At 32.0% G+C, this 25,106-nt stretch overlaps 1 protein-coding gene across 5 annotated transcripts in view; it reads right to left on the bottom strand.

Moving 5' to 3' along the window:
* Positions 1-25,106, bottom strand: part of MICU3 (Mitochondrial calcium uptake 3) — a 103,888-nt gene that overhangs the window by 20,878 nt on the left and 57,904 nt on the right. For all 5 annotated transcript variants that reach the window (XM_035351174.2, XM_035351176.2, XM_035351177.2 and 2 more), the window contains 3 exons: positions 16,792-16,886; positions 16,534-16,711; positions 6,047-6,155 (listed from right to left, as the gene is read on the bottom strand). In XM_035351174.2, coding sequence (XP_035207065.1) covers positions 6,047-6,155; positions 16,534-16,711; positions 16,792-16,886 — 382 coding nt within the window. The remainder of the gene's footprint in view (positions 1-6,046; positions 6,156-16,533; positions 16,712-16,791; positions 16,887-25,106) is intronic.

Raw genomic sequence — 25,106 nt, 5'->3', positions numbered from 1 at the left:
AAACAGAGAATTTTTGAATAGACGCAAAGACTAGAAATTGAAACTCGCAAATAAACATTCGAGTAATCTGAACGCTTCGGAACTTTGTGATGAACTGGAAGATCTGTCAAAATAAATCGTTCCTGGAGCAGAGCGCCTTGTCATTTAGAATATGTATAAAATCTTGAATGTTTTTCAAATATACTGGAGTGGAACTCCGAATTTTGCTGTCCTTTCCTATAACAGTTGCAAGTGCAGAGAGATCTTTTTCAAAATTGAAATACATACAAACTTGTTTAAGATCTTCTATGACGGAGACTAGGCTGACAAATCTTGCTCCAATTTCTATAGAGAAAGATACACCTAAAGAAATTGATCTTCTTGACTATGTTCGAGAGTTTTCGGAAATGAAGTCAAGAAGCTTTTATAAAATTATAGCTAATATTATAAAATAAAAGTTGTTACCCAGGTAAAAAAAAAATCATTTAAAAATAAATATTTACACATATTTTGGCGCAAAATATAAAATATATGACTATATAAAATATATGACTTTCTTATAATATAAAATATATGACTTATAATATAAAATATATGACTTTCTTTGAAAATATATGACTATTCTTCAGTCTTGTAGATTTCTTTACTTCTGATGAAGAGGGACCTAAACCTGCTTGCCCTAGAAATTGTTTGAGATCTTAACATAAATCTACACCAAACTTAAGGTTATTGTGTTACTAATTTTGTTTCACTCGGCATGTTTCTCTTATATTTTCACAGAATATATTGTTTTCAATGGGCATAAATTACTGAACGATATTATTAAAAAAATTTTCTTGATTCATTAAATGATGAATTAAATTATTTATTCTACTTATATGGAAAACCTTAAGCTTTAAGTGGGGCTCAGAAAAGGAAGAAAAAAAAGAATTAGATATGCTTTTGAACGAGAAATAAAGAATATTAAAACTGTTCATCAGTATTTCCAAATTAAAAATTCTAATCGAGAAGAATACCAGACATCAACTTTAAACTCACAGGAACAGCCATCAGCAACTGATGAACATTTAAAAGAAGCATCAGATAGTTCAGAAATAGTTTTAAGAATTAAAAATGTACAAAAAATATTTTGACTAAACTATCCAAAAATATTTCAAATACAGTCACAAATGACAATGAAAGTCCAGAAAAAGGTCCCGATGACCTTTCCAGATGCAAAAAACGAAAGGTATCCATCCAATTTTGGTCACTATCCACAAAATCTTACGAAGGATATGAAGAGATTTATTTTCAGTTGTGGCGCTTGTAGACCAAAAGATATCAGCTTCCCCAAAAATCAAGATGGCAGATCATTTTCTTCTCTTTACTACACCAAGATTAATAAATCGGGTTTAAAAATAGACAGGTTTTGGCTTTGTTATTCACCTAAACTTAATAAATTCTATTGCAAACCATGCTGGTTATTTTCAAACAAGGACACGATGTGGACAACAGGACTACAGCACCTGCAAACATTGTCTGTACGAATAAAAAAGCACGAGGGAAGTTCTCATCATATTGCAAGCTGTATTGTAAAGAAAAATTGGGAAGCAAATAATTGTATATATCAAATGCTGGAAAAGTCTATAAAAGATGAAATCAATTTTTGGCGATTAGTTTTAGAGAGACTAATCAAAACAACTTTAAAATTAGCAAAAAATAATAATAGTTTTCGTGGACACAAATAAAATACCTCAGATACATATATAGGTAATTTTTTATCTGATGTTAAATTATTGGCAGAATACGACACTATGATGAATGAGGTTGTAAAAATGCCTTCAGGCATTACTAAGTATTTGAGTCCTGCAATTCAAAATAAATTAATTCATTGTTTAAGTAGTTGTTTGAAAAGGAAGCTGGTGGAAGAAATTAAAAGTTCCCTTTTTTTTTTCTATCATAGCCGATACTACGCAGGACATTTCAAAGCATGACCAACTAAGTGTTATTTACAGATATGTAAAAGTAATCAAAGATGATGAGACAAATATACAGACTGATCTCAGTATTGAAGAATCTTTCCTCGGCTTTTGTCCCATAACAGATCAATCAGCTAAAGGTATTTCTTCATACCTATGTAATATTTTGGAAGCAAATGAAACTGATTTTTCAAAATGTCGAGGACAAGGGTATGATGGAGTAAGTAACATGAGCGGAATATATAATGGAGTGCAAAAGCCCATTCAAATAATACAACCAAATGCTCTCTACATACATTGCGCCGCCCATAATCTTAACTTGGTTCTCAGTGATGCAGTGCAAGGTGTAAGAGAACTACGCAAATATTTCGAAATTCTTCAGAATATTTATGTGTATTTCGGTGACAGCTTAAAAAGATGGGGTTTACTCTCTTCAGGAGACTCTGAAATTACTATCAAAAATTTAAATCCTACAAGGTGGGCTGGACAATTATCATCTTTGATAGCAATTAAAATAAGATACCGTAATTTCCGGAAGAAACGCCGCGGCGTTTACGTGTTTAAAACTTAAATTTTCAGCGGATGTGGCGTTTCTACCCATGTGGCGTTTAGGTGCACTAAAAATAAAATATTTCCTATGATGGTCATTGTACATAGTTTGGATGGCCTTGTCATTGTGAATAGACTGGTGCTGTTCCCACACAAAAGACCACTCAGTTGCTTTTTGCGAACGTTATTTTGTTTACATTCTTTCTCTTGAACGGACCTACATGCCTTATTCACCCTAAACGAGATCTCAGAACAATAACATTCTTCCCCCTTTCAAATCAACATTCTCATCAGTTTGAATAGTCTCTCTCCTCTGCCATTCGATGAATCTTCCAGGACCCATCCTCTCCCCACCCCTGCCTTTTCTGCAATTTTTTTCAAAGGCGGACACGACTCCACCTGCCTCGCAATAACGAACTCTGACATATTTCCCCTTCAGCATGAATGGATTTTTCTTGGCATTCTGCCAAATACAGATCCCATCAGTTTGAGTACAAGTACTTGTTGGATAGTTTTTAAGTAAGAAGGGAGAGGAAAATTTTTGAAAATGTCTCTAAACGGCACAGAAGCTGTACATTTCTTACCTTTAATTTATTTTTGAGTTATGGTTTCATTTCATGCATTTTTCTTAACTGGTATGTCATATATCAGGACTTAGGTTGAGTTTTTGCATCTATACGGCCCACGACGATGTCATGCGCAATTTAATTTATTGCGGTGTTTACGCTGATGCTGCCTTTCTGTGTAATTTAAATTTTTTTCTAGCCATTTTTCTCGAGTGCGGCGTTTACGCTGATGCGGCCTTTCTTCCGGGAATTACGGTACTTTGACATCTTGAAAACATTAAATGAAATTATATTAATGTCAAAAAAAGCTCAAGAAAAAGACATTGCAAATGGGTTAAAAAGAAAAATGGAATCTTTTGAATTTTTATTCTTAATTTTTATGGAAAAGGTTTTATCTTTTACTAATGCAGCATCTCAATTATTACAAAGAAAATCAATCGACTTGAATGGAGCTCATAAAAATCTAAAGAACATTTTTATTAATATTCAGGATATGAGAAACAAGTTTGAAGACATTATGAAAGAAGCTGAGTTTATTGCAAATAAATGGGGCATAGAAACTATATTTGAAAATAAAAGACAAAAAAAAAATTGTTGACGAGTTGTGTAAGGATAACAGGTTTGAAAATTTCAAAATATCTTTTAAAGTATCAGTTTTTTATGCTGCTCTTGACATTTTAAATACTCAGCTAAAGTACAGAATGACTGGAATGACAAAAATTGCAATGATGTTTTCATTTTTGAAACCTAAAACTCTGTCATCCTTAACAAGCAATGAAATTATTAATAATGTGTCAAAAATACAGAAAATATATAAAGAAGACTTTACTAATGCACTGTTATTATTTATAAGTACAACTGTTATTATTTATAAATACTTTCAGAACAGAAATCCAAAATTTGAAATTCGTTAAGGATTTAGCTAAATTAGCAATGGTAAAATATTATGACATGGCAAGCAGTTATTCGGAAGTGTGCAATTTACTTATATTGTATTTATCATTACCTGTAACCACAGCCACGAGTGAGAGGTCATTTTCAAAATTGGAACTAATAAAAACATACTTGAGAAACACTATGACACAAGATCGGTTATCAAACCTATCACTGTTGAGCGTTGAAGCTGAGATGGCTGAGAAAATGGACGTCCAGGTATTGGTAAATAATTTTGTGGAAATGAAGGTTAGGAGGTGCAAGTTTTAATTAAGAAAGATTTTTTTTCATGATGAATTTTGGCCACCAGTGTTATAATTACAATTATTGATGGGAAAAACATTAGAGAAGAACTGAGGAAAATTAAAAGGAAACAGAAAAAAACTTTAGCATTCATATTTTTATAAAAATCATGTATTCAAGTAATCTAGTATACCAAAAAGTTTTTTTAAAAAGACAGGGGAAAAAACTTTACCATACATATTTTCTCCAAAAATTGTATGTTCAAATAGTTTTTTATGAAGTCTATGGTAAATATGTTTTATATTTAACAAATGTATCATTTACATTATAAAAGTTCTTACTTATTACTTTATTATTGCATAAGTCATGTTGATAAGCTGAGTAAATCGCACAAAATACTATATATTAGTGTATATTTTTTCTGTACGTTTGTCTATTATCTTGTCTGTCAGTTTATAATATAACCAGTTATTTAAGTTTGCTAAATTAAGTGAAAAAAAAAACTTAAATTGGTGCAGATTTTATAGAAAAATTCAAACATATTTCAAAATTTATTTGATTTATATAAAAATTCAAAACATATATATATTACAAACTTGAAACCTCTTGGATTTTATATAAAAATCTCCGCAAATCTAAGCTTTCTTACTTTTCTTAATGCTATACTTTACGTGACATATTCCTTTTTTATACAGACTTATTCATTTATTATGAATATGTATCTCAGTGAAAGGAGAGAAAAATCCGTCTTTCGCACGCACACAAAAAGTCTTAAATAACTGATTAAAATCATCTGATGTCAAATACCCAGACTAAAGCAAATTTCACAGTTGATCAAGGGAAAATATTTTCCTTTTTATTCTTTCTTCATGTTCCTTACATTTCAACTGGTTCCCTAAGGATGTGCTTTTATTTTTTAACAAATAATCCACATGTAATAAACACTGGCTCGTGAAATCCTTCATTTTTTAAAACTTTTTAAAAATTTTAATTTTAATTTTTAAGCACATTAAATTTATTGAGGGAGAGTCCCAGGAAAATTTTTGCATAGGGGTCCAAGAGTTCTAGTTACGCCACTGCTTCCATTATCTAAAACATTTCATTTGCAACTGATTAACTAAAACAAATAACAGTTCATTTTAAGTAACTTGCCACCCAGTTGTCACAGTGATTAGAAAGCCTATTACCTTGGCCTCAGGTTTGAATCTCAGAGAAGCTATGGATGTTTGTAGCCATCTCTCCATTTTGTAATGTGCATCGATCACACCCCTGCAGTGCATCCCGGGCAACATTCTGGTAAAGAAACTGCTAAATGGGCTCAACGAATGCTTGCAGAACAAGTGCTCTGCCACTGGAATTTTTTATCACTTTTCTTCTCATATTTATTCTATTAGAAAAATAAATTAATGCTTTAAAAATTATGAAATATATTTTAAATTCTATAATTAAAGAAGTTGGTGCTCCTAATCTGTAACAAAAATCTTTGTTTCAGATATACATTCTGATGATGTGGCTCTGATCCTTGTCTTAAAATACACAAACATAACATACAAAATTTAATGCTAAAATATGAAATCTGTATGATTTATATAAAAATTTATTAATCCAAAGTGAACATTTTGCTCAAAACTGTGACTGAAATACAATGCCTGGTTTCAACTCTGATAAGTATGAATACTATAGTATTAAGAGTTTTCAAAAAGCAGATAAAACTGTAATTTTATAGAAAGGTTTGTTATCACTATGGTTTGAAGTTACTCTTGAATGTTCTTTTCTGGTTTCAAGAAAATCTTAATAAATAAAAACACAAACTAGTACCTTGTGAAATAGGCCTATTTGCAAATGTAAACATCCTCATTGCAATGGAAAAATCATCCAAATTATTAAGGAACTGGCAAAATGCTTTAAACTGTGCAAATGATATACCCTAGAAGGGAAAAATATCTTTATTATAAAAAACATTTCATGAATGATAAATTTGAAAAATAGTTTCTATCAAAAATAACAGATACCTTGTATTCTTTTACAAACACAATACTGATCATTAATTCTTATTCAACATATTTTAAAAAATATTTGTAAAAACATTTGCCAATTTTCCAATAACCAATAACTAAAGCTATTCGGACATTTTTAGATGACCTTGCTTTGCTATAAAAATAACTGCCTGCTTAAATTTTTTTTAACTACAACCATATTTTTGAAAGTGTAAATTACAGTGTCTTCTCCTGTTTGACAATTTTGTTTTTATGCAAAATGGTGCTTTTAAAGAAGCAACGAAGAAAAGGCTATGTTTGTGCTCTTTCAGAAGAAAATTATTCATATTTAATTATTAAAATGCTGTGAAAACCAGGATTTTTCAGTATCTAAAGCAACAATAGACAATTGTATAGGGGAAAAAACATCAATGTTTGGCTTCAAGGAGAAAAATTGTTCAAAATACATATCCAAGGAAAAAACGGAATTTTTCCAATGTTGCAAAGGTACGAACTTTAACGTTACAAGAAAAGCCTTCAAGTCAAAGGAGAGTAGCATAATCATTAAAATGCTCAGTGTCGTCTGTAAAAAAAGTGGTTGATGCATATTTAAATCTTAAGAAGGCGAAAAAACGTAACGTGTATCGTCTTTTTGCACGACATATCGCTGAAAACAGATCCCGCTGCAGAATCCTCTTTGAGAAACAATAATTTGGGTAAACAAGGGTAAATGTTTTCACAATAGATGAATCTTGGGTATATTTAAATGATGGCAATAAAAACATGGTCATTTATTAACAGGAAAGAGAAGAAAAAAATCTTAGAACATGGTTCAAAGAATCTAAAGAAAGTTTTTCAAAGGGGTTTGTAATTGTTTTTGGTTTTGATATATTGAAAAATAAAAATTAAAGAGAGTGCAGAAAATATTAATAAATTTAAGAAAGTCAACCCCACATATTAATAGGAACATATTTTATACCCAATTTTCAAACATGAAATATCTTCTCTTTACCCACAGTGCCATCAATCAGTAGACTACATCAAGGTAGACATCAACAGAGGCATCAAGATAAAGCAAGCTGCCACACGTCAAAATCCATGGAAAATATGGAATAAGAAACTTGTATCAAGGTCATAGCCTTCACTCATATCTCTACGAAATCTCCTGATGTATCATCCACAGATTTTTGCGCTTTCGGACTTTTAAAAAGCATACTGTACAGTTGATCTACAATTCTCCTTGGACTTTGGAAACTGTTCATGAAGATTGGGGTAAAATGTTCTAAAAAATTATTACTGTCTAGGAAATTATGGTGTAGAAAGATAATAAAGAAAAAGTGTAATCAAATTTCAGGTAAAATATTTCTGTAAATACAATGAAAATCATCTAAAAAGTGTGCGAACAGCCTCTGTATAAAAAGTTGTATGTTTGAACGGTTGTATATTCTGAATGTACACCAGGTTTTTACCTCTAAATATATACATTAATATAGGTGTTATGGGCACAGTGAATAATCTGTTATTAATACATGATGCCTATTGTCATCATGCATATATTGCCTGCTCCACTGCTCTGAGTACAGGGTTACATTTTTAAATGGAGAACTCTTTCAACAAAATGGGAGGGGCATACATTTTTAAATGGAGAACTCTTTCAAAAAAATGGGAGAGCATTTCTGGAAAAAGGAGAAAAAAATCTACTTGCAATAATTCTACAATACAAATTCAGAGACCCACAATCGTCAGGACTTCAGGGATTTCGGATTTCAAAAATTTCCATATTTTAGACCATTAGTTTAAATCTAGTACAATAACATAAATTATAAAATTGAAAATATGAAATAGCTGTTTATGAAATAATAAAGCATTTATGATTTGAAGGGAATCGAAATTTACCAAAAAAAGCTTGTTTGTTTTATTAAACCTTTTTTCCAATGAAGTTATTTAAGTCGCTTCATTCATTGTGTTGATACATTTTCTTAAATTTTATAGGCACATATAATTTCTTCTGCAGTTAGAAAGTTCCACTTTTCAAGTCCTGTAATTGCCGTGTCAAGAATTTCCACTAAACTGCCAACTGATATCTTTTCATCCTCAAAAACCTCTTTGTCACTTTTTCACTACTGATAGCGATATTTTCGGAATTTAAAACTATATGATAGATTTTGCTGTCCGTTAGCTGATTACTGATTACGCACTGTCATTGCAAAGGAAAACTTCTGTTATATCAAATTCATGTATTATCTCCATGTTCTAACATCTTTCATATTTATCTCCACATTTATTTACAAATTCCACTAACCGAAAAATTTCACCTTCTATAGTGTACAAAATCTGCATTAAAATAAAGTTATTTTTTGTCTAATTTTGAAATCTCACTTTCTTAAGCCTGAATTGTGTCAAGGCTGCTTTAGAAGGCAAGTACCAAATGAGCTTTTGCTTAGCGTAACCTGCTAGAGCTCCAGAATTTGGAACTCTTTTTGATATAAATGAAAATTCAAACTTTAATTTTGATAAGGTAGCTATTATAATAATAGCCTGCAAAAAATAATAAGCTGGGTCAAATTAGAAAGTTAAGGAACATTACTATTTACAATACTCACTGAATTAGCTTCTTAGGAATCTAATTATTTTTCTTCCCCCCCCCCCACTATGGCAACAAGGAGGCGAACATTACTATTTACAATATTCACTGAATTAGTTTCTTAGGAATCTAATTATTTTTCTTTTCCCCCCCCCCCACTATGGCAACAAGGTGAGGAAAAAAAACCTGAATGAGCAACACCCTAATCCAAAAGAATTAGTCTTGGTACTTATTGCTTAGGCCAGACAGAAAAATATTTCCTGCCATTTTTACAACTACAGTCAAAAGTCGTTAATCCGGACTCGTCGGGACTTCGACAATTCCGGATTATCGATTTTTCCGGATTATAGATCATCAGTTTAAATCTGGTAAGATGACATGCAGAAATTATAAAATAAAAATTATGAAACCGTAATTTATGAAATAAAGAACAATTATGATCTAAAGGGTATCAAAATTTACAAAAAAAAAAAAAAAAAAAAAAGCTTAATATTTATTTGTTTACTTAATTAAACATTTCTTTCAACGTAAGTTGTTTAAGTTGCTTCGTTTTTTATGTGATAATACTTTCTCTTTAATTCTATAAACAGACATACTTTCTTGTTCAGTTACAAAGTTCCGCTGTTCAAGTCCTATAATTGCTGTGTCGAGAATACCGACTCATTTGTCAATCGAAACTTTTTCGTTTTCAATAACCTCTGTTACTTATTTCGCTATCGGAAGCGAATTATAATGACGAGGAATTTGATTTAAATCATATCAAAGATGGAGTACATCGAGATGAAATACTACATTTAGTAAGGAGTTATAAGCCAAATAAAATAAAAACATCTGCCCTGAAGAAAAAAGCTGTATACTCAAGAAGAATACGAAAGAGAATTTAGTGCAGCTCAAGAATATTACAATAAATTATCTACGTTGAAAGTAAAAGCCAACAAGAAAAAGGATAAGTGTTCACAGCCTTCTACTGGTTCAACGAATAGTGGTTCTTCATCAAGAATAGTTACGGCTGCAAAACAGAAACTGCCGGAGATCGAACTGGTGAAGTTCAATGGAGACTCAAGAAAGTGGTTGACATTTTAGACGAGATTTAGTAAAATACATGACGATACTCGCATCGACAAGAGAGACAAGTTTCATTATTTACTGCAATCTACGAAACCTGAGACTGTGCCAAGAGCAATAGTGGAAAGTTTTCCTGCTACGGAAGAAAATTACGAAAAAGACGTGGAGTATCTCAAAGAATGATTTGGAAATGAAAATGTTTTAATTCAAATTTATGTTAGAGAGCTATTAAAACTGGTAATCAATGACAAACAAAAGATAGACTTATTAACTCTGACTTATTAACTATGCCAAGTTGCAAACTCAACTACGTGCATTGGAATCACTCGGTTTAACTAAAGATAAATTTGCAGTTGTTTTATTTCCTTTAGTGGAATGAGCACTTCCTGCTGATTTAATACAAATTTGGGAAAGACAACAAGGTATGTCTCCTGAAACAACAGGTAAGAGTGATATGGAGTCATTAATTGATTTTCTAAAAAGGGAAGTAGAAACTGAATTTAGAGTTAAACTTACCCGTGATCTTTTGGGTTCTGATAAAGTAAGTAATAAGAAAAATATGTTTTTTTGACAGAAAAACCTGTTGTTCCAACTGCATGTGAACTAATTAATGCAAATAGTAGTAATAGTAGTAAGTGTAATGAAAATTTTCAAAAGTATAAAAAGTCTGATACTTGTATTTTTTGTGAAACATCCCATTTGTCTGAAAGTTGTAAGGATGCATCTTTAATGAGTTTAGAGTGTAAGAAAGATATTATTAAGAAAAAGAATGTTTGTTTTGTGTGTCTTAAGAAAAACCATAGAGCAAATCAGTGTACAGCTAAACATAGGTGTACCTTATGTAAAAATCGACATTTTGTGATTATGTGCCCTGATTTGCCTTCTAACAAAACAAAAAGTGTCACAAAGTTAGGGAATGACGAAAACAAAACAGGCATTTTTAATAACTATGTTAAGGTATCAGATGTATATCTTCAAACGTTAATTGTAAAAATTCAGAATGGTTCTAAAGAAATGTTTGTACGAGCAATTTATGATAGTGGTTCTATGAAATCATATTTATGTTATGATGTTGCTCAAAGGTTAAATTGTAAGTGTGGTGAATCAAAAATTAAGCAATTTCTTTTTGGTGGAGTTGAGACTTCAGAAAATGTATATAAAAACTATGTTATTGAAGTAAGCAATATATATAGTAAATATAAGTGTAATTTAGAGGTACTTGGTCAAAACAAAATTTGTTCTGAAATTAAACAACTCCCATCTGGTTCGTGGTTATGCGAACTTAAGTCACATGGTATCAAATTAAGTGATTTAGAAAATGGTACATATAAGGTAGATAAAGAGATAAAATTACTAATTGGTGCAGATTTTGCTGGTAAGTTGCTAACTGGAAAAATTGTTCCCCTTACAGTGCAGTGCATACACAGTTAGGCTGGACTGTTATGGGTAAATTTACTGGCACTGAGCCAACTACGATAAATACTGCATCCCTCCTAATTTCTTCTCTGTTAGTGAAGGTTCAATGTATAAATGATCTCTGGAAGTTAGATGTTTTGGGTATTAGTGAACCTTCCATAAGTAAAACCAAAACTCAGTTACAGGAGGATACGCAAAAATATTTTGAAGAGACTCTTACGGTAAATTCAGAGGGAAGGTACGAAGTAGCATTACCTTGGGTGTCGGATAGCTCGCTTTTACCCGAAAACAAAGTGATGGCAAAAAAATGTCCTGTAAGTACTAAAAGAAAATTATTGACTACGGGAAATTTTGACGCTTACGGAGACGTTTTCCAGAACTGGTTAGCACTCGGGATAATTGAAAAAGTACTGGATAAGAATAAATATAAGGGTGTACATTATTAACCTCTAGAGTGGTTGTTAAAGAAAATAGTAGCACGAGTATAAGACCAGTGTTTAACGCAAGTTCTCATTCACTTGGTTACCCATCATTAAATGATTGTTTATCTACTTTACCAAATTAAATTGAAATTATACCTTTGATTCTTAATCGGTTTCGCAAGAATTACGTTGGCGTCACTTCAGATATAGAAAAAGCGTTCTTGCAAATATCTATAAGGGAAACAGATTGAGACTTTTTGAGATTTATGTGGTTCAGTAGGGATAATCAAGAACAAGTTGACCTGTATCGGCATAGAAGGGTAGTTTTTGGTATTACGTGTAGTCCGTATTTGTTGGCCGCTACAATACAATATCATTTGAGTGTAGTTCCCGAAAGCTTAAGTCATACAGCGGAGATTTTGAAAACATCCTTTTATGTAGATAACTGTGTGGCTAGTATGAATTCAGAAATAGAAATGAGAAAGTTTGTAAATGAATCACAAATAATTATGGCTTCGGGTCATTTTAATTTAAGATTCTAGAAATCCAATATAAGAAGTGTTGTGCCAGAGGAAGATTCCTCCACGGAAGAAGATGTGTCTGTTTTGGGCCTTGTATGGCACACAGTTACAGATACCTTATCTTGCAAAATAAATCAAGATATAAAATTGGATGACCCAGTTACTAAAAGACTAGTTTTAGCAGTAGCTCATCAGGTGTTTGACATTATAGGGCATATGGCTCCTGTAATGTTGATTCCAAAACTAATTTTACAGGAAACTTGGAATTTAAGGCTTAAATGGGACGATGTTCTTCCCGATGAATTAACCAAAAAGTTTAGGTTTTGGCGTAAAAAGTTGTACTTGCTATCCAGTATCCAAATACCTAGATGGATAGGTCTCAGATCTATTACTGAAGCTGTGAGTATACATCTCTTTTGTGACAGTAGTAAAAGTGCGTATGGTGCATGCGTCTTTTTAAGAGTACAGAGTGGCAAAAAGGTGAAGGTTAGTTTGGTACACGCAAGATCGAGAGTAGCGCCTTTAAAACCTATTATGATTCCTCGATTAGAACTTCTTGCTTGTAATATTGGTTCTAGGTTATTGTCTTCAGTTAATGATATTGGCCTACATGAAGTTCGTATTCATTGTTGGACTGACTCCTCGACGGCTTTAAGTTGGATACGGCGAAATCAACGTTGGGAAGCATTCCTTTTTAATCGTGTACAGGAAATCAGGTCTTTGACCTCCCCCACTGTATGGCAACATGTCCCTGGTAGTTTCAATCCTGCTGACCTACTTTCTAGAGGTTGTCATGCAGAACAATTAATAGAACGGAAATGGTGCGAGGGACCTGATTGGTTACGGAAAAATGAGGCAAATTGGCCTAAATCTAACGAGGAACCAGATGAGGATTCAGTTAATTCAGAAATACGTTTGACAGTTATTGTTACGTTAGTAAATAATGATAATTGTATTAGATGGTACTATAAGTATTTCTCATCATTTAAGAAAATTGTAAGAATGTTATCATGGATATTCAGATTTTATAATAATGTACGCAAGAATAATAATAACAACCATTCTAAGGATTTAACTGTATCTGAAATAGAAAGGGGAGAAATAGCTTTAATGTTATTAATACAAAAAGAGTTGTTTAATGGTGAAACAGATGATAAGCTAAGACGACTCAGACCATTTGTCGATAGTCAGGGTCTAATAAGAGCTAAGTCTAATGTTGCTTATCGTGACGACTCTAGCAGCTTTAAGTTTCGCATCATATTATCTTCTGAACATCCAGTAGTCAAATTATTGATATTAAGTGCACACAAAGATTTGTTCCATGCAGGTACTACATTATTGATGTCGCATTTCAGAGAAAGATACTGGATCTTAAAATCACGTAAAAGTATAAGGAACTGTATAAGAAAATGCGTAACATGTCAGAGATTTAAGGCTAAAAGAGGTGAGACAGTCCCAGGCGTTTTACCAAATGATAGAGTTCGTGATTCAGCCATTTTTGAAATCGTAGAATGTGATCTTGCAGGACCCTTGCATTTAAAGAATGGACGAAAATTATGTATTGTGCTCTTCACGTGTGCAGTTTATCGTGCTATCCATATGGAACTGGTTACCTCATTAACAACTGAATCATTTTTTCAAGCTTTAAGGCGTTTTATTGCACGTCGTGGACACCCTACCACCATGTATTCCGATAATGAAACAAATTTTGTGGGTGCAGAGAGAGTTCTGCAAACGATTGACTGGGACTGCCTCTGCTCTAAGGCTGCTGAAAAGAGAATACAATGGAAATTTAATCCTCCATCCGCCGTTTGGTGGGGTGGATGATAGGAGCGTTTAATACAAATTGTAAAACAAATATTAAGAAAAATTTTAGGTTGTGCTTCTCTTGGTTATGAAGAGTTACTCACCGTCTTGTGTGATTGTGAAAGAATTGTCAACTCAAGACCACTTATGTACGTGTCTGACAATATTGAAGGTCTCTTGCCTTTAACTCTAGAAAAATTTCTGCATGAAACTCCACAGTCAGGTGTACCTGATATTGACAATGTGGACAAAGAAAAATTGAGTAGAAGAGCGAAGTATCTCCAGAGAATGAGAGAATTGTTAAGAGTGAGATTTTGCTCTGAGTATCTAGGGCAGTTAAGACAGCAGTCTACCAGATATTACAAAAATAAACCTCTCTCTGTAGGAGAAATTGTCTTGCTGGAGGATCAAAATAAAAACCGTGCATATTGGAATTTAGCACGTGTTATTCGGGTGATCCCTGGTCGAGATGGCAACATAAGAGTTGCTCTTGTAAAAAGTAATAATTCAGAGTTCTTGAGACCAATACAGAGATTGTTTAGATTGGAATTGGATAATATAATAGATAATACTCAAGCAAGTTCCTTTCACCACCAGTAGTGGTAGAGTTGTAAAATCACGAATAATGTAATTCATGTCTTTGAGTTATTATGATTTATTTTGTTGTACTATTATTGTTGTATTATTCCTCAGTATTAATTTTGTTTTCAAGTAATATGATTTAAGTATTAAGTAATTTTCTTTGTTATATAAACCTCATTTATATTGATGTACGTTTTATGTTTTGAGTGTGTAGCCATCCACTCTAAAGGTGGGAGAATTGTGGCGACACACTGCCTTTCTGTGGCAACCCTAAAGAATTCGTCTGTCACAAGGATCACGTGCCCAGATGCATCATTACGTCTACGTCTGCTTTTCTGTTTGATAGTTAGTTGCATTAAAGATTTTGTAGAATAAGAAATGGCGTGAAAAATAAATGTTGGTGTTTTTAAAAATTGTCAGCTCAGATTTTTGAAACTATGATTTACTTGTTAAGAAACAATATGCATCACATTCTTTAATAAAATTTTATTAAAGATTTAATTATTTCAAAAACCTTTAATGCATGATAACCATTTAATAAATTAATGCAGGAAAAAATGATTTAAATAAAAAAATTCCAACTTCAAAACTTCTGTCTGTAAATTAAAGTTAAAAATGTACATAAAAAATAAATTTACTGCTTGTAAATTAAATAAAGAAAATCAGATTTCTTTTCATTTTAAAAAAAGATTTCTTTATACTCAGGACTGACTGACAATGGCAAGTCCAAGCATAACCGACATTAGATGTCAGCTGTATCCAAAATTATGCACTCCCCTCTTTATGTCAGAAATTTTGTACTTGAATATCATTATCAATTTTTCTTGTAAAAGTCCTCGAATTTTTGTATATGAATTATTGTTCTAAGTAAGAGTAGTTTCTTTCTTTGTTCTTTTTTTATGTTTTTTTGCTGTACAAGGATCATATAAAATGCTAATTCTACACTTTATATTTGTGAATTCTCTCGCCTGTAGTGTTGAAACTGGTTTCATAAAATTATCTACCGTATACCGAAAAACTTTGAAATCAGAAATACATAGCTATGATAAACACTTTAGGAAATAAAGTACCACATTTTTCGAACATCTTGCATAATAGAGCTCAAGAAATGGTACTGTTACTCATTCAGAAAGCACATTTTTTTGCATTTATTTCCAATTTTCATTGAATTTTTATAACTCTCTTTAAATAAGCCCAATAGAAAATCAGTTTTGTGCTCAAATGATAACCTGCCATTTTTCTCTGCAAGTACAATATGAAAAAAAAAAAAAAAAAAAAAAAAAAAAAAAAAAAAAAAGGCTTACATTTTATAACCAAAAGTAATAATTTGAGGATATTTTTTAACTAACTGCAAAATATATCTCTTTTAGTTCATAAAGAGTATTTGTGAGAATCAGAGCAGCACTTTGTGAGGTCAGATAAAACAAAATGACACAGATTTAAGTATATTACCCATATTTGTATTTTACTATTTATCCATTTGTGAAAAAAAAGAGCTGCAGTTTCAATTTGCAAGCAAAGGGCCAATCAAAAAAAAAAAAAAAAAAAAAGGCAACCTGTATAATGGGATTGTTTTCTTCCCCAAGGAAACTTATTTAAAGTATAGAAAAATAAAGATATGGGAATGTTCAAAGGAAGATAAGAACCTTTAATCAGTTGACTAAAATGTGCTACAATGGGCAAGGCTCATCTCTATTTCAAAGAATGGCAAATCTAAATTTATGTAGCATTGAAAAAGCTTCACCCTCAACACCGGTTAAAAGTAAAAATAAAAAAATTTGTAACACTGGGTGCACATTTATCAGAACTAGCCCTGAAAACAACTTTTACAGATATCAAAAATATATAATTAATTGCACCAGCAAATCCCTTCCATCCAAATTTGAGAAAACTTATTCATGTTAGCAGAAGAGACACAAATTACATAACTTACCTTTTCATCTGGAATACGCTCATGCACTCTTTCTATGTATGCTTCATAATCACTACTGTGCACAAGAGTATACCTTAATAAGATACGAGCAAAATCAACTTCAGATATTGTGGGCATTCCTCTAGAAAACTCTGTAAATTCCAACTCCAAAACTTCTGTTTGTAAATTATCCATAAACCTGGACAGAAAAGTGTTTACAACTTTTTAACACAGATATACATTAATATTATAAGATGCTGAAAATGTAACATTCTGTACCTGTAAAAATCATCATAGCTAAGATCTTCATTTCCTTTTTTACCAAATAAATGAATAAGTAATGTAGTATCAACTGTATCAAAATCATCATCTTCCTGAAAGATTGACATCATTAATATTTGGTTTAATTACAAGTATTTCCAAGCAAATATACACAAAATTAATCAAACTTAAGTTAAAATGCATACAGCAATATGCAACATACTATGCTGATAATGGATGGCCAGTGCAAATGTGACTATTTTAAAAATTGATTTTTATTAAAATTAAAAGAGACAAAACTGGTTTTACTTTATTCAATTTGTTTACAGCAGAGGTTCCCATTGGCATTGATATTTTAAAAGGAGGTCTACAATTATCAAAAGATCAACTGAGTTTTGACAACCAGACATGCACCGGAAAATGACTGGATCAAGATCCAACTGCTTAAAAAAAATTATCAGTATAATTGATAATTAATTGTTTATTAATACAAAGCTTTGCCATACAAAAAAGGCAAGTCTTACTGAAAACACATGGGTATGCTCAGTTTTGGAATTTAGAAGGTCATCCAAGAGAAAGATTCCAAAATTAAAGTTCTTACCAAATCAACATTATTGACTTTCGCCTCTTCCTGCTAAGTGAAAGCAGGCCTTAGTCAAATCAAAAACTTAGTACTGAAAAGAAAAACAGGTTGAATATTTCTGAATGAAGTAATTTAAAATTAAGTTTATAAGGCATTTCTCCCGCCTCCTTAGCATACCTTCATGGTGTAATGGTCAGCACACTCAGCGTGTATTCGAGAGGTCAGAGGTTCAAGTCCTGGTGAGGGCATTGCTCATTTTTCATATCTTCTGCTTCTAAAAAAAATTCTAACGTCTCTACAGTGGCACATGAACTAAAAAGGTGGTGGATGACGATTCTCCATCACCAGGATTTGGCAAACAGGTGCCCTAATCCCCAGTCAGATTTCAAAAGGAGGAGTATACAAGGTACTTCTTCTGCCTTCATGGTGTAATGGTCAGCACACTCGGCGCATATTCGAGAGGTCCGTGATTCTAGTCCCGGCGAGGGCATTGCTCATTTTTCATTTCCTCCGCTTCGAAATAACCTAATGTCTCTACAGTGGCTATCAACCTAAAAAAAGGTGGTAGATGACGATTCTCCAAAACCAGGATTTGGCCCCTTGATCCCCAGTTGCCTTTTAAAAGAGGGTATATAAAGTTTTTCTCCCGCTTTCTTGGCATGCCTTTGTGGTGTTATGGTCAGCACGCTAGGCACGTATTTGAGAGGTCCGTGGTTCGAGTCCAGGCGAGGTCATTTGTCGTTTTTCACATCTCCTCCTTCAAAATAACCTAATGACTCTACATGTTAGGCAATTTTATTCCAACTATTAAAAACATAGCATGCGCACATCAAGTGCTGCCATCACATTAATTAAAATTGAAATTTTGGGCAATTTTCGATGGAATCAGTGATTTTGTATCTGAAAACTTTATATCTGTAAATTTTAAAATAATAAAAATACAAAAAAAAAAAAAAAAAAAAAATTAAATAAAATGTATGCCTAATAAACTGTTGTTTTCAGAACTTTTGTTCATTTTCTAAGTCTAATAGTTATCTCTAAGTTATTTATGTGTGATTATTTGTATTATTAGTATGTTGTTTGGTATATATTATAGAGAAAAATGTAAGGAGGGTCAATGAAGAAAACTATTCTTTTAAAAGGGGTTGATACAAGAAAAGGGTTAGGAATCCCTGGTTTAAAGCTTGGCACAGTAATTTTGAAATCCAAATCAATGACTAACATTAACAAATTTGATATTTTTCTTCAACTGAAACATCTCAACTGTAAATGCATTAGGATCACAATAAAATCTTTTTGCTTAGTCAAGTAATCTAACTTTAATGAATATAGAAATTTTGCATTATTATATGAGAGTTTTAAATGTTTAACACACCATTATTTTGAAAATCACTTTCTAGAAAATAGTGGTACAATGAGCAGATTCGCAGAGCTAATAACCTAAAGAACACAATTCAACATAATGAGCATTTTATTAGCTGCATGAATACTTTAAACTATTTATACTCTGAAGACAAGTAGGAATAAAATTTAATTAAATAAGTATCTTCAGATCCTAAAATAGGCACTTCAAGGTCGTTGCCAATCCAATCCAACTGCGATCGTCACACGTGTTGTCAACATCGCATATTACTTATTTTTGTTACCTCGTTTGAGGCTGTAGTTCGAGTTAGTCTTCATTCAGCACTTTTTCATTGAAGCAAAACATGCTAAACAGAAATGATGTGGAGGGAAAAAGTAAGCGACTCAAATTATTTCTTGCAGCTGTTATTCCTATGATTACAAGTCGGGCAATGGAAAATAATTTTGAAGTTTTCATTTTAAAATAATAGACTATAGTGGCTGCACTACTGTGCAAGTAAACCAAGCTTAATCTACAGTAAATATCCTTCTAAACAAATGCAAATGTTTAGAATATTCAAATAAATTGGTTTTACATGCGTTCATAATATTTTGCAACTGACCTGGTGCCAAATAATGAGGTTAATCTCTTGTTAAGAACTTTCTCCACTTTAACTTCATTTGCTAAAATGTACTAAGTGGCTGATTTTAGAATATCCAAATGCTGAGAAAGAGACGTTTGACTTTAATATCATGATTCATCCACTGCAACTCTAAACTCCTTCCCTTCATTCCTGTGATGAATTATGATCTGAAAAATCCTTTGATCTAACAGTGCATACCTCCATTCTGTAAATTATTTCATCCAACAATTTGATTGCTGAAATTTTGTGTCCTTGGGTGGTTTCTTCTAATCCCTTTTAGCCATACCTGCACTCTAGTCTAATACCATCACAAACAATTAAAAGAAGCGGGTCTACAATGTTAGGAACTAAACAAATTAAATTTTCTTTTGAATCTACCATTAAATTTAGTTGTTTTAAACATTAAAATGAAGCCTAAACTTCACACTTATAAAAAACTGCAGCGTAAGTATAAAGCTTTGATGAGAACATAAAAAAGGGGAAAAAAGCCAATTTTGCACCAACCAACCTGATGTAGCAAGCATTTGTTAATATTAGAGACAAAGCACAATACAAAAAATAAATAAATAAATAAATAAAGTTTATGACGAGCCAAAAAGAAGTTATAACTAAACAAGGTGTCAAAAACAAAGAATAAAAGACTTAAAAATTATCTGTCTACACTGTGTTTCATGTTTCATTGAGCACCTTCTCAAGGCGATGACTACTCTTTTCAAAGAAAAAAACTTCTGCAAGCTGCTAATATAGTCACCTTGAAACATAAACACTAGACAATCCTATTATTAACAAAGAAGTTTTATCATATATTAATTTATGTTTAGATTAAGTGTATGCTATATCAATGCAAAAAATTTCCCAACAAAATAAAAAAACTTTTAGATAAAGGAGGAAAAAAGCCCTTTTTATTAAATATCTTATAGAATGATACACTATAGTATTATCTAAAGAAATTTAAGAACTTAAACGCTATGAAAGATTGAGATTATTTGGATATGGGAAAGCACTTGAGGGATAACTGCTTTGGGGAAAGAAGAACTTTCTATGGGAAACTGGCTTATACAAAATGAACCAAATCACAAAAAATAACCACGTAGCCAACCCGTTTGCCAGGAATTTAACTCCCAATATTCAGTGGTCACTCAGCCACTGATGAGGCCAACTAAAGATATAATTTTTGTTTGGATTATTAAAACACATAATGCAAAAAATATACACTATGAATAAATATTACCTGAAGAGTCAAAAACCTTACATAATAAATTTCTAACCATCACTTAATTGATACTTTTATTTTCCTCATTTAATTAAAAAATAAAAACACAGATTTCAACTTCAGAAGTAGTTCTCAGTTATAATTTCTATGCTAAATCTCATTTTCAGATTTATATCTCATACCTAATTTTAATTTGCCTTCTTAGCATGCTTTCACGGTGTAGTGGTCAGCACACTCATTGCGTGTTCGAGAGGTCCGTGGTTCGAGTTCCAACGAGGCCATTGCTCATTTCTCATGTCTCCTGCTAGTAAAATAACCTAATGACTCTACAGTGGCACCCAAACTAAAAAAGGTGGTAGATGATGTTTTCACGAATTGGCGATTGGATCCCCTAATCCCCAGTCCTTCTTTAAAAGGGGGGTCCTTCTTTTTTTATTATAGTATATAAGGTATTTTTCCTGCCTTCATAGCATGCCTTTGTGGAGTAATGGTCAGCACACTCGGCACGTATTCAAGAGGTCCAGGTTCGAGACCCGGTGGGGGCATTGTACATATTTCATGTCTCTTGCTTCGAAATAACCTAATGTCTCTACAAAGCTACTGGTCCCACACTTAAATTGCATGTCAGTTGAAAGCAGCAGATGAGATGTATTTATTAATGTGTTTATTTTATTTTTGTTTGTTTTCATTATGTGTTTGTTTCAAACAGAGGTGAGTAAGTGAAATTAGTTCATCAATTTCGATGAAGGAGAAATGAAATTCCCGAAGTCTAGTTTTTAGACATCTTAATGCACCTTCTACTGCAACATTAGTAAATAATGATTTAACATCAAAAGATTTCCTCATGGCTTCTCTGTGAATTTCATCTCTCCTGCATCGAAATTGATGAACTAATTCCACTTACTCACCTCTGTTTGAAGCAAACACATTTTATTTTCCAAAAAAAAAGTATTATAAGCAAACTGAAAGTTTAGCCATGGGAAGCCCTCTTTGTTCAATCCTTGCTGATATCTACATGCATTATTTTGAATCAAAATTATTTGAAACTTTAAACTTCCCAGTTTGGTTCTGCTAAGTAGATGATAAATTTACCCTGTCTGATGGCAATGAAAATTATTTACATAATGTTCTTTCAATAATTAATTCCATTGATCCTGCTATTCAGTTCACTTTTGAACTTGAGACATCCAATTCTCTTCCATTCCTCGACATTTTGGTCACACGTAACATATCTGACTTCAGTACCACTGTTTATTATAAACCTTCATCGGTTTGCCTTCCACCACACTTCAAATCACATCATCCAACAAAACAGAAGTTAGCTTCATTTTATTTCGTTGTTTTCCATGCACTTCAAGTTTGTCCTCCAAATTAACTCTTGATCAAGAACTAAATTATTTAAAAGCAGTTGCTATTAACAGGGACTTTTCACCCAACATTATTAATTGTGCAGTTAAAAAATTCTCATTGGAACACATCAAAATGTACAATCCTGTTTTAGGTGATTATAAGAATTCTGTTGTCATTCCTTTCTTTCCATCAATTAGCTATAAAATTGCACATATTTTGCAGAAATTTAACTTTCGGGTTGTTTTCTCTCCTATCAATAAAATTCCTAGTTCTATGCTTAAAGACTCCATTCTGAATATGAATTCCTGATGTAACACAGAATTCCTTGCCAATGTAGTTTAATTTACATTGGTCAAAGAAAAAGAGCCTTAAAATTTTGTGTTAAAGAACATAAGGCATATGTTAAGAAAAAGAAACACAGAAATCCGCTGTTGCTCAGCATTGTTTGAATGAAAATCACACTTTCCATTTTTCTGCAGCCAAAATTATTCAGAAAACATCTTCCATTGGTGAATTAGATTTTTTAGAAGTGTTTCAAATCCAAAAAAACATTTTTGTTCTAGTTAATGACCCCAATTGCAATCCACCTTTACCTTCAGCCTTTAAAGAAATTTTGTTTTAGTTTTTCTTGTTTCATCAATAGATGGCGCCAGTAGCTTAACTTCTGTCCAACCTTTCTTTTCTTTCTTCCCCCTTATTTATTTCATTTGCACTTAGCAGCATCAAAACTAGTGTACTGCCAAAAAATTTTTAAAATTTACACTAATTCTTAATGTTGGACCTTTTTTAATTGTTATTCAGCATGATATTTAAACTAAATTATAAACTTCTTTAAAACTTCCTATAGCATTCAACTACATAATTTGATAGTATTTTGATTTTGATAAAGTTTGCAACCTCAAACAAAAATTACTAGAAATTATCTTCATCATGAATTAAAGATGGTCATTTGTCAATGTAGCTCCCCTCGATCGATCATCTTTGATTGAGATTTACACCTCAGTGTAAATTAGCTCCATTTGCAAATTTTCTAGGATGTTACTCATTTTCGTTTTTTAATGGTTAGGAAAATAATGTACGTAAAACTGTACTCCAAATAATTAAAATCTTCAAATATTTTTCATAATAATTAAGGTAACAATAATGGTAATTAATTTATGGGAAATGTATTTATGGACAGTGTAAAATTGCTTCAGGGGCTGGATGAGACCCATGTATAAGCAACGACTTAAAAATCTAAGTTTTTGCCAGCAGTCTACATATTATTGTAAATTAGCTCCATTTGCAAATTTTCTAGGATGTTACTCATTTTCGTTTTTTAATGGTTAGGAAAATAATGTACGTAAAACTGTACTCCAAATAATTAAAATCTTCAAATATTTTTCATAATAATTAAGGTAACAATAATGCTAATTAATTTATGGGAAATGTATTTATGGACAGTGTAAAATTGCTTCAGGGGCTGGATGAGACCCATGTATAAGCAACGACTTAAAAATCTAAGTTTTTGCCAGCAGTCTACATATTATAGGTATACTGCCCATCAGAATTAATGGAAATTGAAAGAAATAAAATTTAACTGATACTTACTGAAAGTCATTAAAAACATTTTGTATAAAAAGATTATTTAATATAAACTACCATGTTTGCCATTTAACTACTCTCAAAATACTATGGAAAATTAAAAATGATGAGATGAATTAAAAATGGTCTTCCCTGTTTTTCAATAAATCTTTCTTTAATATGGTACATGATCACCTCCAACAGAAATGCAAATCTCATATTCGGATTTCATGAAATTTACTAAGCTGTTTGCTGGTCAAGGTTTTCACTGCAAGCCACTGCACTTTTCAGATCCTGGAGGGTGCAGAGAAGCATTTAGCATGTAGCAGTTTGGCAGCCTAAGCCATCCCACACATAATAATAAGCTGGCCAATTCATTCGAGTGATGTCTTCTGCTTCCAAGTACAGTACAACTCCAATTATCCGAACTTTGACTAACCTAATCATTGATTATCTGAATAGTTTTCAGAATTTTCAGAATGAACTGAAGAAGAGAAGTAAAGGGAGAAAAAGGAAAAAGAAGCTCGAGAAAAGGAAAGAGAAGAGACAGGAGAAGATAAGGATGATGTGTCACTTGAGAAAATAAGAAACATTCTTTTGAAAATTCTTGGATGTTCAGCAATTAGTACTGAAGATATAGATGAATGGATAGTGTGCGATTCATCAGACCTTGGGTTCAGGGCTTAATTTCTAAGATTAGAAGTGCCGGAGCCCTATGGAAGACCATCAGCAGAGAGGAACAAGAGTAAATAAATAAATAAAATGACTATTAAACTCATTAATAATTTTAAAATTAAATAGTAATAAATATTAATTAATAGATATTTAATCAAGGTTTATGAATTGTTATTTAATCAATAATTATTATATAATTAATTATAATTTAATTGATAATTATTAGACAATTAATTATTATTTATTGAAATAATTAAAGACTGAAGTAATTAACTAATTAAAATTAAATAAAATGTAAAGAGATAAATTGAAATTTAATATGCGATTTTTAATATAATTTTATTGTTAAAATAAAATTTTTGAGATAAAACTTCTTTTGAAATTGTTATTCAATTACATAAAAGAAGTGCTACAGCCTTCTTATTCAGGGCTCCGGTGCGTTCCGCGATTATGATTTATTACAAAAACTAAGAAGCACCGGAGCCGAGATCCGGTGGGTTTTGGCCCAATTTAAGTTCTGATCATAGGGAAGGAGAGTTCTTTTATTATCACAAAAATTAAATATAAAGTATAGCTGATGAAAATTCCAGGGCGAAACAGAATAAGGGTATGAGTGGGTGGAAACAAAAAATGAGTGGAATCTTGATGATAGAGAACGTTCTCTTTGACCGCGGCTCTCTGCTGATATAATTATAGCCATCAAGCAGATGTATGTCAGGGATAAAATGATCCTGAATTTGACTCCTAAAGATGAATGTAAAGTTGCTGGTTACGCTTCCCCCCATTAGTGGATACAGTGGGAAGACGATGTATAGGACGTGCTTGAGCAGTTTATCTCAGTATTTCACTCTTATTGTACTCGCTGTCACTTAATGCACACTTAAGAACACAAATTTTTCTTCCTGCGAGGATAACTAACTGTAAGCATCGGTAACAATACACTAGATACAATGGCATGGCGAGA

The sequence above is a fragment of the Stegodyphus dumicola genome, chromosome X1 (assembly GCF_044657685.1).
Source record: "Stegodyphus dumicola isolate Sdum_Otavi_A_Nest chromosome X1, ASM4465768v1".
In the NCBI taxonomy this organism is placed as follows: Eukaryota; Metazoa; Arthropoda; class Arachnida; order Araneae; family Eresidae; genus Stegodyphus; species Stegodyphus dumicola.
Note: the sequence above shows the minus strand (reverse complement) of the source record. Positions and strands in the feature narration are given on the sequence as shown.